This window comes from Rhea pennata, chromosome 5 (assembly GCF_028389875.1).
Source record: "Rhea pennata isolate bPtePen1 chromosome 5, bPtePen1.pri, whole genome shotgun sequence".
Lineage (NCBI taxonomy): Eukaryota > Metazoa > Chordata > Aves > Rheiformes > Rheidae > Rhea > Rhea pennata.
In genome coordinates, this window is record NC_084667.1 from 23996266 (window position 1) to 24009360 (window position 13095).

General features: G+C 41.4%; 1 protein-coding gene across 2 annotated transcripts; it reads left to right on the forward strand.

Annotated features, from left to right (window-relative positions):
• Positions 1 to 203: 203 nt before the first annotated feature.
• ELF5 (E74 like ETS transcription factor 5) lies at positions 204 to 12707 on the forward strand. 2 transcript variants are annotated; one of them, XM_062577166.1, is made up of 6 exons: positions 204 to 327; positions 6424 to 6657; positions 8958 to 9008; positions 10781 to 10849; positions 11797 to 11992; positions 12611 to 12707. In XM_062577166.1, the coding sequence occupies exons 1-6, from the start codon at positions 204 to 206 to the stop codon at positions 12705 to 12707; spliced, it is 771 nt and encodes a 256-aa protein (XP_062433150.1). The 2 variants fall into 2 exon arrangements, with proteins under 2 accessions (XP_062433150.1, XP_062433151.1); XM_062577167.1 differs by lacking the exons at positions 6424 to 6657; positions 8958 to 9008.
• Positions 12708 to 13095: the final 388 nt, after the last annotated feature.

A 13095-nucleotide genomic window follows, 5' to 3' on the forward strand; every position in this document is an offset into this window, starting at 1 on the left:
GAACATGTCATTCTAACCATTCAAATCTACGTACGGATCTTGATCAGATGCATTCTTGCTGAATTTGTTAGTCCCTTCACTGCAGCTTTCAGGATCATCATTAACGTTGAAGTGACTATAGACAATAGTATATCATAGATCTATAACGTAGGTTCTTGATATTATCCTCTCATCTTCACATAATGTGTTAATATTTTAAGGTGATGCTGGATTCAGCAACTCACAGCACATTTCTATCAAACGCAATGGTCTGTGATCCCCTGATGTCTTGGACAGAGTTATTTGGGACACCTGAAAATGATTATTCCAACTTTGATCATCAGACAGGTACGTAGATGGATTAAAAAGAATATGCAATGCCAAAAACTCGAGGCTAATTTGAATCTAAATTAGCTACAGATTGATCATGTAACAAAGAGCCTACAGATTTGGAGCCTGCAGCTGAGCTCACTGATACAGTCATTTTACATTAGTCTTACTGAAAATTTAAAGCATGTAACCAGACACGCATGACAAAGGTGCACAGGTAGAGTAGTTTCAACTAGAGGCTTTAGCTGTTTGTATTTAGGTCATATTTTCACCTCACTCAGCAAGGCGATACATGTAATTCAAGCAGGAACTCCCAGATGACAGTATGGTTCAGTAAGAGGGGCAGGACAACGAGGACCTCAGGCTCTCCACTCCTTTTGTTTACCCCATCATTTGTCACTAAAATCATTCCCACCTTTTGGAACTGCAGCTATATAATGGAAAAGTAATTTAATTCAGTAGGTTTACAATTCCTTAAATGCCTCCTCTGTAATGAATATGAATGAACAGATAAATACACACTTAGCTGGAGAGAATTAGGATTCTGAAAGCCACCAGAGACCTCTGTGGCTGTGGGAGTGCATTAGTAGTTCTGCAGCAGCAGTTCCCCAGCGGATTCTCCAACTGTACATGTGGAAACCCTACACTTCACAGGGCCTGTTGCCAGGCCAGGTCCCTGTTCAGGAATTTCAGTAAGCAATTCTCATTAGAAATCTTTTTCCTTCAAAACAGTTGGCTTAAATTCCCAAACAGTCCAGATATTCTTTTTCTCTGCACTCAAACTGAATCCTTCAGCAGGCTCTAAAAAGAAATGTAGCATAATCCACTGATACTACCAAGCCAGACTTGCGGTGAGAACTGGGCAAAATTTACATTTTCATGCAACATTTTTCTCCTACAAAGCTATTTTTGTTCCTTCAATGAGAACACTATTGGTCTTACGGAAAAGACTCCTCCTGCCAGCACACAGTTTGAGTAATAAGGAACAGAACTTTCCACATAGCTTTTACTGGTGCTAATCCATGACCATCAAGGACTTAGTGTTTTGTTTCTATCTTGCTAAGTTTGTTCATTCAATGTTTTCTGCAACTTAGGAGGCAGAATACAAAGCTGTTTTTCAGCTAAATGGCTGTTTTTAAAGCCCTGCAGAAACTGAATTTTCATTTCAAAAAATTATATTGTTTTAGTATCAGTTTTCATTCTATCTTAGAAAGGAATTCTAAATTGCATTCAAAATGAAAGAAATCATAGAAAGTATTCTGTTTCAAATTTAAAAAATGCATTTTAAAATACCTAATATTATTCAATTTAATGTTAATTTTGACTGAGCCAGAATAAATTCTTCCAGCTGTGCCTTGACTTTTATTATAGATTTCCATGTTACTCAACCCCCTTTCACCATTTTTACTAAAATTGCAGCTAAACTGAAATAATCTCAAGGGGAGTTCTGATATAAGCCGGTCAGCATTTGCCAGGGGCAAAGCAGTCCACCCCAGCCATTCTGACAACCTCTAGCATCCTTGTTTGCTGATAACAGCACGTAGTTGGCGACTCAACAGTTGTGCAGCTCTGAATTCCTCCAGCAGAACAGCAGTGCAGCACACATTCCTCTTCCTTCCTTCCTTCCACAGCAACCCAGGAATACACTTGACATGTCTAGGACACATGAATAAAGTGTTGTCAGGATTGCCTAAGCAGTCCTAGAACAAGAAAGTCACTTACTCTGAAGCCAGGGAAGAATGTAGATAAGTAAAATGACATTCAACCTACCCTTTCTTCTGGTCACTACAATATAATAAGCTTAAAGATAGTGATTCCTATGTTTTTCAAAAGCCTGTTTTGTACTTGCTGTAAATGAAGTATAAACTCAAGTTTAAACTTCAGATGAAAAATGAATGACAAGACTGCCTAGAAAGAGACAGAAAAAGGACAGTGATACACAGGCTATTGCAGACTCAGCTCCTGCCTGCTTGCCGGGATGGTGCTAGGAAGGGCCCTAGCATTTTTATGTAAAAGCCTGAGGTAAGTTTCTAAAGCATTTTCTCTAAAAATGAGAAATTGTTCCTTTAAACCCAATCAGAGGCAGGACACTGCTTACAAGACCTTTGGTCTGGGACAGTACAGTCATTCTCAAGTTCCTATGAGCAGAACAACAGGGTTAGTCTGCCTCTGTGGTTTCCATGTAAAATAGGAATAATTTCCATAATTTTCCATTTCAAAATGGAAATGACTTATGGTCATTTTACTGTTTTTATTTTCTGACAATCAGAGTATATCAGGATTTATATTTTTGGAACATCTATTTTTTCATACAAACTGGAAGAAGTTAAAAAAAAAAGATACGCTAGAAATATTGTGTCATTTTCACTTCTCATCTTCATTTTCCGGTGCTGGATGAAAAAGACAAAACCACTAAGAAAATAATACAGAAAATGTATGAAAATCCTGGCTCCAAAAATTAAAACGTTATACTTAAATGATAGATCCTTCCAGCTGATAGAAACATGGGCCAAAATACGTAGGAACGATCCATCTGCCCAATACTAGAACTAGGTAATACGTAAGCAGACTGAGACGTGTCCATCCAGTTTTGCTGCGGCTGATAGCAGCGTTTGTTAGCACAGATACTACATCAGCTCGCCTGCGTATGCCGTGCAGAAATCAGTGCATCCGAGGAAAATCTTGACCCTTACTGACTTCCGCAGCTCTGTCGCTGCTGCTGCATCCAGTGCAGTCAGCAGTCTCATGTTAGCAGTGCGACCTTAGCTACGGGGTATAAATCAAGCTGTGGATTGAAACAATCTGCACAGCCTGGAAAACGAAGTCAGCAAATGACATTCCCTGAGGGCTGGATACCGGCCAGCACGAAAGGGTTAAAATACTCAGGCTCCAGGAGAGGGGCGATGGATAGTCAATGCGATGCAAAGGGAGGTGGAAATCACCTGAGACAGTGGAAAGGGCAAGGAAAGAGTCTGAATTCTGTGCTCTCCTCTCCACCCTCAGCTGCCCACCATCCTCCTTCCAGGTCACCTCCTTGTCTGCCTTCAGGCTGTGGTTTCAGACACACTTCTGGCACGTTCCTGCCTCTGAGGGGTTTATCTGCCCCCACCTTACTTTACTGGGTAGCTTTTCTTTCCCCTTATGGTTTTGTACAGCAGTACAAAATTCTAGCTGGGCTTTTCTTTCTCGCTAAAACAAAACCTGGAAATGTTTCACAGAGGCTGCATCTTATGGGTGATCTTTTCTTCCACCGCAGCGTTCAAAGTGGTGTAATACTTTGGTCACATCATCGTCTAGGAGATGGGAAAGCTCTCCTGCAAGCTGAACTATGGTAGAAGAAACGAAAGGCAAGAGCCCATGCACGTGCCAGGCCTTGGTGTCTGCACCTCTTCAACACTCATTATATACACATCAGCATTTTATGGGGCCCTGGAATATTCCAAAAAAATATTATCCTTTCCAAAGCCAAAGCAAATGGAAAGTAGTCCAGAAGAGAGCAGTTCCACGAAAGAAACCTGCTGTGGCATTTACGTTGCCAGCCAGCCGGTATTTATCAGAGTCAAGTCCAAGTTTCAGGACCAATGGCCAAAGTATTTCAAAGTTAGTCACTGTACCTGTGGAACAGCAGAATAAATAGCTCTGCTTGTCTCTAATGTTGCCTTAAGATGGAAAAAACAGCACGGAAACACTCTTTCAGGGAGAAAAATAAAGCAGTGACCTTGCCCCTCGGCGGCACAGCGTGCACAAGAGCAGCAGAAGGGTCTGGGCGGCAGCCCAGGAGGCCCCGCTGGGATTCCTGCAGAGCTCAGAGCTCAGGCCTGACTTTACAGCTTTGTTTTTTTTTTTTTTTTTTTTGTTTGTTTGTTTGGTTTTTTTGTTTTGTTTTGTTTTGTTTTGTTTTGTTTTGTTTTCTCCTGGTGGAAGCCCTGTGAGCCTGGTGCTTCCAGCACCCCCGTTCGCCCGTGAGGAAGCCTGCAGACTCTGGCACAGCCAGGTGCTTGCAGTTCGCAGGGCTCACAGAAGCCGATCCAAAGTCAAGCTGATCCAATTTCCCTTTTATATAAGGACTGGAGTAAAGTCCTTATCTGAATAAAATGGCAGATTCAAATGTCCTCAAGCCGTGGGGCCCCAGAGCCAGACCCTGATCTTCTGCCCACCTCTTTGCTTCTCTAGGATGTCCTGGTAGCATCTCTGAATTTAAAACACAGCACTCAGTATTCCATTAATTCTGTGTGTGCATAAAGATGGAGATACTTATAGCATGAGAGTGATTCATGAAAGCAACCAGAAGTTCCCCTGTAAACTTCTAGGGCTTATAATTAGAAGTTTTAATTATTTTGAGAAGCCCATGTAGGATGCAAGATCTATATTTCAGCTATTCTGTCACAATTTGAAACCCTGTGAATTAATTTTACTGTGGAAACCCATCCAGCCTATTTGCATCACTTTGCACTCTGAACTCGCTGCCTAGGCAAACGATAGGTACCATTCACTCTGCTTGCAGTGCTATCAGAGCCTGTTTTAAATTACAATTTCATATCAACAGTGCCTAAAATCAAATGTCCAAGATTCATTTGAAAATGAAATAATAAATAATGGATGGCAGGACTAAGAAACTGTGAAATACAAGTCAAATATAATGCTGTGAGATATAAAAATAAACTGTTTTTGATTTCTTTATGCTAGCCTCATTCACACAATAGTTCATTGCCTTTCCATTGCTATTTACCATTCTGTAACTGGGGCCATTCCACGGGTATAATGAATAATACAGGCAAAATATTCAAAAATCGAACCAGACTCTTGAAAGCTACTAAAGCAATAATGGTTCAAGGCTAGGATTTCTGTAGCTGCTTAAGAATTTCATCCGAGAGAAATTACCAGCCTTCGTTAGGAATTCTAAAGTAAAGGAAGCCAATTGCGTAGTGACTTCGGCAACGAGTGAGCACAAGAGGCAGACTCGCGTTCTGCTTTCTCTGAGCTTGATCCCAGTAGATACAGAAAGGGCAGTTCAGTTGTTCTGGCATCGGTTGCAACTCTTCCCATCGCCCAAAAAACGTAAGCTGCACACACACAGGCATCTGACTGGAGGCGATGGCGAGATCAGACCTGTGCACGTATGCAACAGTATACTTTACAGAGAGCAAAAGCAGATTTTTAGGGAGAGCGCCCCTCACTGTATGCCCAACCAGCTTCCATAGGACGGGCTTTGGAGTCCAAAGAAAAAAAATCTTTGAACCACAGACCATGCTTGTTAGCTGCAGCGTGTAGATTTATCACTCCAGGTATAGATTTTACATCAGAAGTAGTTAAAATATATTCTTCTAGAAAACTTTTTAAAATGTGTACTACAATTACATACACATTTCTATGCATTTCCCTCATAACTGCATTGCTGAGGAGAGAAGCCTGTTTAAAAATTAGGTGTTTAATGGTAAAACTGTTTTAGGTTATAATTTCCTGAAGGTTTTACTCAGAAATGTTTCTTACTTTTCCTCTTGTTTCCTGAATGATAAAAGTGTTAGGAGTAATATAGTTTTTAGTTTCTAACCCAATACAAAATATCTCCCATCACAACATTAACAATTTTAATTTAGATGAAAGGAGTGAAATAATCTGCTGGGATTATAATAAAAATAAATGAATAAATGAATAGCATTTACCCATGTGCTACAGAGTGGTGTTAGGTGTCACTGAATGACCCCTGTGTAGCACTTTGGCACAGAGCTCTCGGGGTTATTCCAGTTTAGGAACCCATTTTTATCACAGCATTCTAAATTCGCACAAACTCTGCGCTCTGCCCTCTTTTTCTTCTGTTTTGAAGAACATTTTTGAATTACCAGTTTGAGCGGTGTGCTGTCTTTTCTTGTCCATGCAAGTAGTTTTTCTTGATATGATGCCCGACACAGCAATTACTAACAATATTTGAAATACAAAAGGCTGAGCCTATACTAGAGAGCAAAATAGAAGAAGCAGGGCTTGATGTCCTCTAAAGGAATAAGGAAGCTGGCAATCAGAATAAGGAAGAGAGGGTAATTTTGCTTGAAACAGGCTTATTCAAATGAAGCGTACAATGCATGGCAATGTTCCTCTTTCTTGTCAAATATATTGCAGATTCTGATCCTTTCTGGACATCCATTCACCCAGAAAACTGGAGTAGGCACAATGTCTGTGAATGGTTACAGTTTTGCTGTGACCAGTACAAACTAGATGCCAACTGCATTTCCTTTCCCCACTTTAATATCAACGGCTTACAGCTGTGCAACATGACGCAGGAGGAGTTCCTAGATGCTGCAGGCTCTTGTGGCGAATACTTGTATTTCATCTTACAGAATATCAGGACGCACGGTTAGTGTTCCAGCAATCAAATGCAAAACAAAAAGTGTTGCGTTTTTGTGTGAATTTCGTGCTAGCGGAGCCGCGAGCGTTGGAGGAAGGCAGAACGCAGAGAGCACCTCGATACCGCGTTGAGGAGCGCGCAGGAACGCGGCAGGCAAAGACAAGGTCCGTGGGGCTTCGGGCCCCCCAGCCACGGGCAGGCCAGGCTCAGCGCCATGAGCCACGCTGATCACCAGGCAGACTTCAGGACTGCTCCTTCTTTGGCCTTTCTACTCAAACCCGTCAACTTGCAACATCTGGGGGAGGTTTTTATCCAGACTGTATGTAGAAAGACGTAACACATAGTTCTTTCTTAACTCAGAAAAACTGAAGGTTGCTCTGCCTCTCAGAAAGTAAGAGAGGAGTTTTGTACAATGGGGTTGTTATCACTGCAGTGCCATGGTAGATTTAAATGCAAACAGCTTCACTATTTTCAACCCTGTCTTGGAAGACTGATTACTACTTAAATGAATTCAGGTTCGGAAAAACTCTAAGCTATAGATGATTTTGTCTAAATGAAACAGAAGTGAAATTTCTGCTACAGGTAGCCTTTTTATATATTCATTACTTGCCACAGCTTTAACAGTGTATGTACCAAACTAGGGTAATTCCCCTGAGGTCCACTGTGTTGATACGAGCAAAAGAGTTTCCGTTAAGCAGGGAAATTCAGGTCATTTCCCTGAACCTTAACAGAAGAAAAATTAAGGAGCATTTTAGCTGCTTGATTCAAATCTGCTCTGGCCCGGGGGAATATTTGAACAAACTGGAGCTGCCATAGGGCTGCTAGGAAAGGAGGAATGGCATAAGTACACTGATGCTCCCTGGCTGCTCAAGCGGATCCTGGAGAACCACAGGGAACTGACACTGCCAACAGCTCCTGATCACCAGCAGCCACTGGCTCACCACCCCCAGGAGCATTGCTGTCCTTCGGTCCTCCCCCACGTACCCCTAGACTGCCCACAGTGAGGGGAAGACATTCACACGTGGGAGATGAGAAGCAGAGATAAGGAAGGGAGAAAGTAGCAACAGGAGCTCCTCCTAAGGGGGGGGGGGCACAGCAGATGTGGGAGGAGAAAACTGGAGACAGGACAGTGCAGAAGGAAATCCTGGACGGTTCGTATCAAAGTGCATCAGGGCTGTGCAGTGAATGAGGCTTGTCTTGAGGACAGACAAAACTGGGAGAGACAAGCAAGACTAGAGACTGCCAGAAGAACAAAATGACCCTACATTTTACAGTGGCAACCGCTGTTCTTTAAGACTGACAATGAGAACCGCTGTTCTCCATCTACCACCCAGTGTTCATGCATCATGTCAGACAAGTCATTCAGAAGAAGATTAGTAGATGCAGAACATAAGATATTATTAAAGGAATACAGAGCCAGGAGGAAAGCTTATTACGAAAATTAGTATTTTGTTTTCAGTGCAGAGATTGGGCAGTTGGCAGTGAATGAAATGTGATAGACTATACCAGTTCACCCTATGCATTGCATAAGGCAATGGTCCTGTAAGAAGGGCAATATGTGGTCCATTAGTACAAGACTTTACCGTAACACACTTAAGCAAAGGGCCAAATTATGGCTGCACAGACGGGTTTAATTCCATCATTTTTCCAGTTTTGTGCACTGGACTCTGCAACATGAATTAAGTTCCTTGAATGTAGATTTGTTTGTGCAATGCATTTAATTGCATGCTGTAAATGTAATGACTCATTCACAAAGGTGACACTGTCCTGCTGATGCAGACAAGTTCTAGCCCTGTGAACATCTGATTTCCAGCAACAGAGATGATCTTTATTTGGGGGAAGGAGGCAGGAAAGACTGCAGGAGTAGTTTTAAAGGAGATAAGGGGTTGCATGAGGAGGGACTGATCTAAGTATAAGGAAGTGGAGAAAATGCAATAGAGATGACAACAAAAGCAAAATGTGAAGGGACCAGAGGGAAAGGAAACTTGGTACACGAGGAACAAGTGAGCTTGGGTGATGTGAGCAGAGACGCACAGACTCAAATGATATAAGGAGTGAGGAAAAAAACCAAAGAATAAAAATAAACAGATGTAGTCAGATCAAGGGAAGGGACAAATCATTTTAGCAGCAAATAAATTGAAAATTGTTTTCACGGTTCTATATCCGCATTTTCTATAACTTCTGTTTAGAGCTATATTCACAAACAGTTATGGAATAAGGCAGAACTTTGCTTTAAATTTCAGTTGAGAAGTCATTTCACAGATTGCGAAGAAAAGAACTAACGGTGGGTTATGTTTTTCTCCTATAGGCATCTCCTTTTTCACTGGTGCAGGAGAAACAAAGCCATCTATCAAGAACTGTAAGTAAACTTGTTTGTACACAATAAGCTCCATTCAACAGGAGACACACAGTGTATCCAAAGATTAGCAATATTTGGCAGTTCAAGAGAGTTCTACAAACGAAAAAAATCCAGACCATTTGCTTCCACTCTAATGCTTTTACCGAAATCCCTGCAGTATGCAGTATGCAGGATTAGCATAAAGATAAATAAAGATTAGCAGAGATCCCAACATTTTTGATTAGCAGAGATCCCAACACTTTTGAATTGGTGTTTTCAAGGGAAGCAGGATCCCTTGAGCCTTGCAGTTTCACTGAGGAGCAAAGCACTGAGCAGTGCAAAGCTTGTTCTTCAGTGCGGAGATTCCCAGAGGCTGGAAACGTGGCTCAATCCCCGTGAGAATACTTTGAGTTTTTGAGGGAGGTGGTACGGCTACCACGCAGTTACAGCTACAGGCCCTCTACCATCCTAAACAAAAAGGCAGCTGACCTGGCAGTTTTTCTACTGAAGAGGGATGTGGATAAGCTAGGAAGAAATCAGGTGTCTGACTACCTCTAAGTGCAAGCAGAATATTCTGTAATCAGAATCAGTCAATTCTGACTATCACCAGCTCTAATAATCTAATAACTCTCAGCCAGTTCTGAGAAACTGGTGTTTCTGGCTACATTTACTAGTGCTTCACAACAGGATTTAGGCAATGTGGGATATGCCCTTGGTCAAATCCTTCAGCTGGTAAAAGAATACTGAACAAATTCATTGACATGACGGAGTCCTGCCCAAAGATGCAGTTAAAAAAAGCATCCTGCAGGGTAGTGTCTTACTGCTGGTTAGAGATGCAGCACTGGCTCTCTCTGAAACTCTAGCTGATGCTCTTTTGGACCAGCAGCAGACTCTGTATATGCTATGAAACCTTCACAACTAAAAGCATGATCCCTTCAGCATCAGATATCCTTGCATGTACTTAGATAGCTTGCTTCCACCTATTTAGTGCTTATTATGGTTTGACATGCATCAAAATAAATTCCTGGAGTCAGCTCTCAAAAACATAAACACAATGGCATATAACAATGTAAAACTGTGGCCAATCTTCACAGAAGTCCTGCCACTTTGCTATTTTTAGGCCAATACTATTTATCCGGTGAAGTAAATATGTGGGTCTTCACTGCTTAATCCTCTCATGGGATTGCACCTTTCTCACTAAGTGTGTACTAAGCGGATAACATTTCTTGTAAGGGGTAGACCCCGTATTAGTGTTGTTAGCAGTCTCTGATAACCCTTCCAGCTGTGGTCATTCAATGTCCTCTTCTAATTGCTCTTTGCTCCACCACAGCATTGAGACAAACACTTTTGAAATATTGATACAAGCACTGATAATTTCTGCAAGGACATGGTCAAATCTCACCACCATCTACTGAAGCAGTGCTTTGGCCTTTCTGAACCACTGCACAGCACTAAGCCAAGAAATCTTCAGACCGTACATCACAGAGGGGTATACCTCATCCATGCGCACCACGCTCCAAACAACAGAGCCCACAGAATCCAGATATTTTTAGCAGAACATTGACAAAAATGTCATCGTTTTGTCGTGCTGTGAGCCATACTATCATGTGTTAATTATTTACTTGGGTTTACCTTTGTGCTAGAGCTTTATTAAAGAGACAAAGTTAAGAGCTCACATACCTTCCTTGACTTAATGTTGCATGGCATTTGAATAGGTGACCTTTTGACCAAGTTGCCACCAGACTCGGGAGTACCTCCTTCACTTCTCACGTTATTCTGCAGTTCAGTGCCAGCCAGTGACAAGGCATGCATGAAGGCAGGTGGCTTCAACGGCCAGGAATGTCACAGTCATGGTAGAACAAGTAAGTACGTATCAGAAACTCAGAACTGTTCTTAAGAAGATTACACCAGCCATGTTGCTCTAAATTTCCAGCTCCATGTGATTATGAAAATAAACTTCAATGATACCACAAATAAGGAAATTTCATTGAGGTTTGGCTTTTAAGTGCTGCCAACTCTTATGATTTTATCATGAGACTTGAGGCACCTGCAGTTTCTCTTAAAGCCACATTACCTATTAAAAGTGCTTCTAGCCACCTTATTTCCAGAAAATATAAGCTGAAAATAACCTAAAAGTAGAAAACAAACAGATATTGTTACAATTTTCATTATTCTTAAATTTGTCTCAGGACATCAGTGGTCATGGTTTTCAAAATGCTTGAGGTCAGTGTTGTGATTCAACATTCACTGAATCCCCAGCACCTCATCCATGGCACATCCGAGGCTCAAGCAAGTCTCCGAACTGAGCTGAAGCGCTAGAGAGAAGTGTCTAGCAATGATGGGAAACAGGCACTGCGGTTGCTCATACCATTGTCTCATTTTCAGTCAATCCAATGCTCGTTACAATCTTTCATTCAAAACATTTCAAAGGAACTTGAAAATCACTACAAAAACTTCAAGTTAGGTAGCTTGTGGAAGTGTTTGGTGATCAGTGAAACTGACTCTCTGAATGAGATAACAAAAACTTTGCAAGACTAAAATTCAGTAGTTTATAGAGCAAAAAGCAAATTCTAGCATCAGCTGTGTCTGCAAGGTCCTGATTTATTTTTTTTTTTTCTGGAGCAGGTGATTTAAGTCTACTTAGAGTTAGCAGCAACATACTAAAATTTTGAAAGTTAAATTAAGATAATGCAATCAGTTAATCAGTTGACTACCTGGTGACAAAATGTACTGTAAGTATAATTCTGCCATAGTACTTCATCATGAATAAGAAAAAGTCTGTTTAATAGCTGTCTTCTTCCTGTTCAAGACCTGCAGAGTTCTCATTTGTGGGAATTTGTAAGAGACCTTCTCCTTTCTCCTGAAGAAAATAGTGGCATTCTCGAGTGGGAGGACAGGGGACAAGGCATTTTTCGGGTTGTTAAATCAGAAGCTCTGGCGAAGATGTGGGGACAAAGGAAGAAAAATGACAGAATGACATACGAAAAATTGAGCAGAGCTCTCCGGTGAGTTAACAGGTGGAAAATTCCCTCATTTCAAGTGATTTGTATTTCAGCATGAATTTCTTATAGCTATCCTGAAAACTTGGATTGAGAGTTCTTCGGTATTTTCTTCCAGTTTATTTCTACAGGTCATGAGACAGACCCTGGTCTCCCTTGCTCCCAGATAGGATCTTCGGGCTCAATGCCAACTGGTATGGAGCTGTAACTCTAGTGAAAGCAGCAAAGCTATCCCAGTGCACCTCAGCAGATAATTTGTACTATTATTCTTGCAAAATGATGATTTTTTTTTCTTTTTTTCCCTTCCTCTAGCAGTAACACTAGCAGTTCCTTCTGATTTGTGGTAATCTTGGAGGGGAAAAAAAATGACTAGCCAAAGAGAACGTCCCTGGCTCTTTCTGAAACAGCAAAAGATGTGATCCAAAGGCTCTGGCAGAAGTTTAAATCTTTTTAAACCCACAACAGTGATTTAGCAGAGAGAAAGGAGCTCTCTGACTAGAAATAACCCATTGGTTCATGTGTTGTTTTCCTGCTGTGAAGTCCACCTAAAGAATTCCTGTAACTTGAGTTCTGCTACTACATTCTTCTTCTTTCTTTTTTTTTTTTTTTTCTTTTTCATTGCAGATACTATTATAAAACTGGAATTTTGGAAAGAGTGGACAGAAGGCTGGTGTACAAGTTTGGAAAGAATGCCCATGGATGGCAGGAGAACAAGATATGAACTGCTCTGTGCCTCAGCCTCGGCACAAAACCCACCACAGATGTAGTCCAGCTGCAATGGACACTTAGGAGAGAGATTTTCCTTCCCCTCTCTCCTCTCTGCCAGTCTAGACTACACCACTGCAGTCTGCTCCAAGAGACAGGCTAGAGCAACAAAAAAACAGCACTTGAATTTTGGAGTCATCTCCTCCTTCGTGCTTTCTGCCAAGCCCTGTCTCTAAGTAAGCCCTTCGGAATATATTTGCTGCTACTCAAGAGATTAAGACTAACAGTCGTATCTAAAACCTCTCTCTCTGCCAGTATGATCCCTGAACAGTATGAAACAGAGTCTCATTTCACTGTCATTTAAAGAAGATTGTGGAGACTTTTTTCCTCAGTTAGGTTTTCTT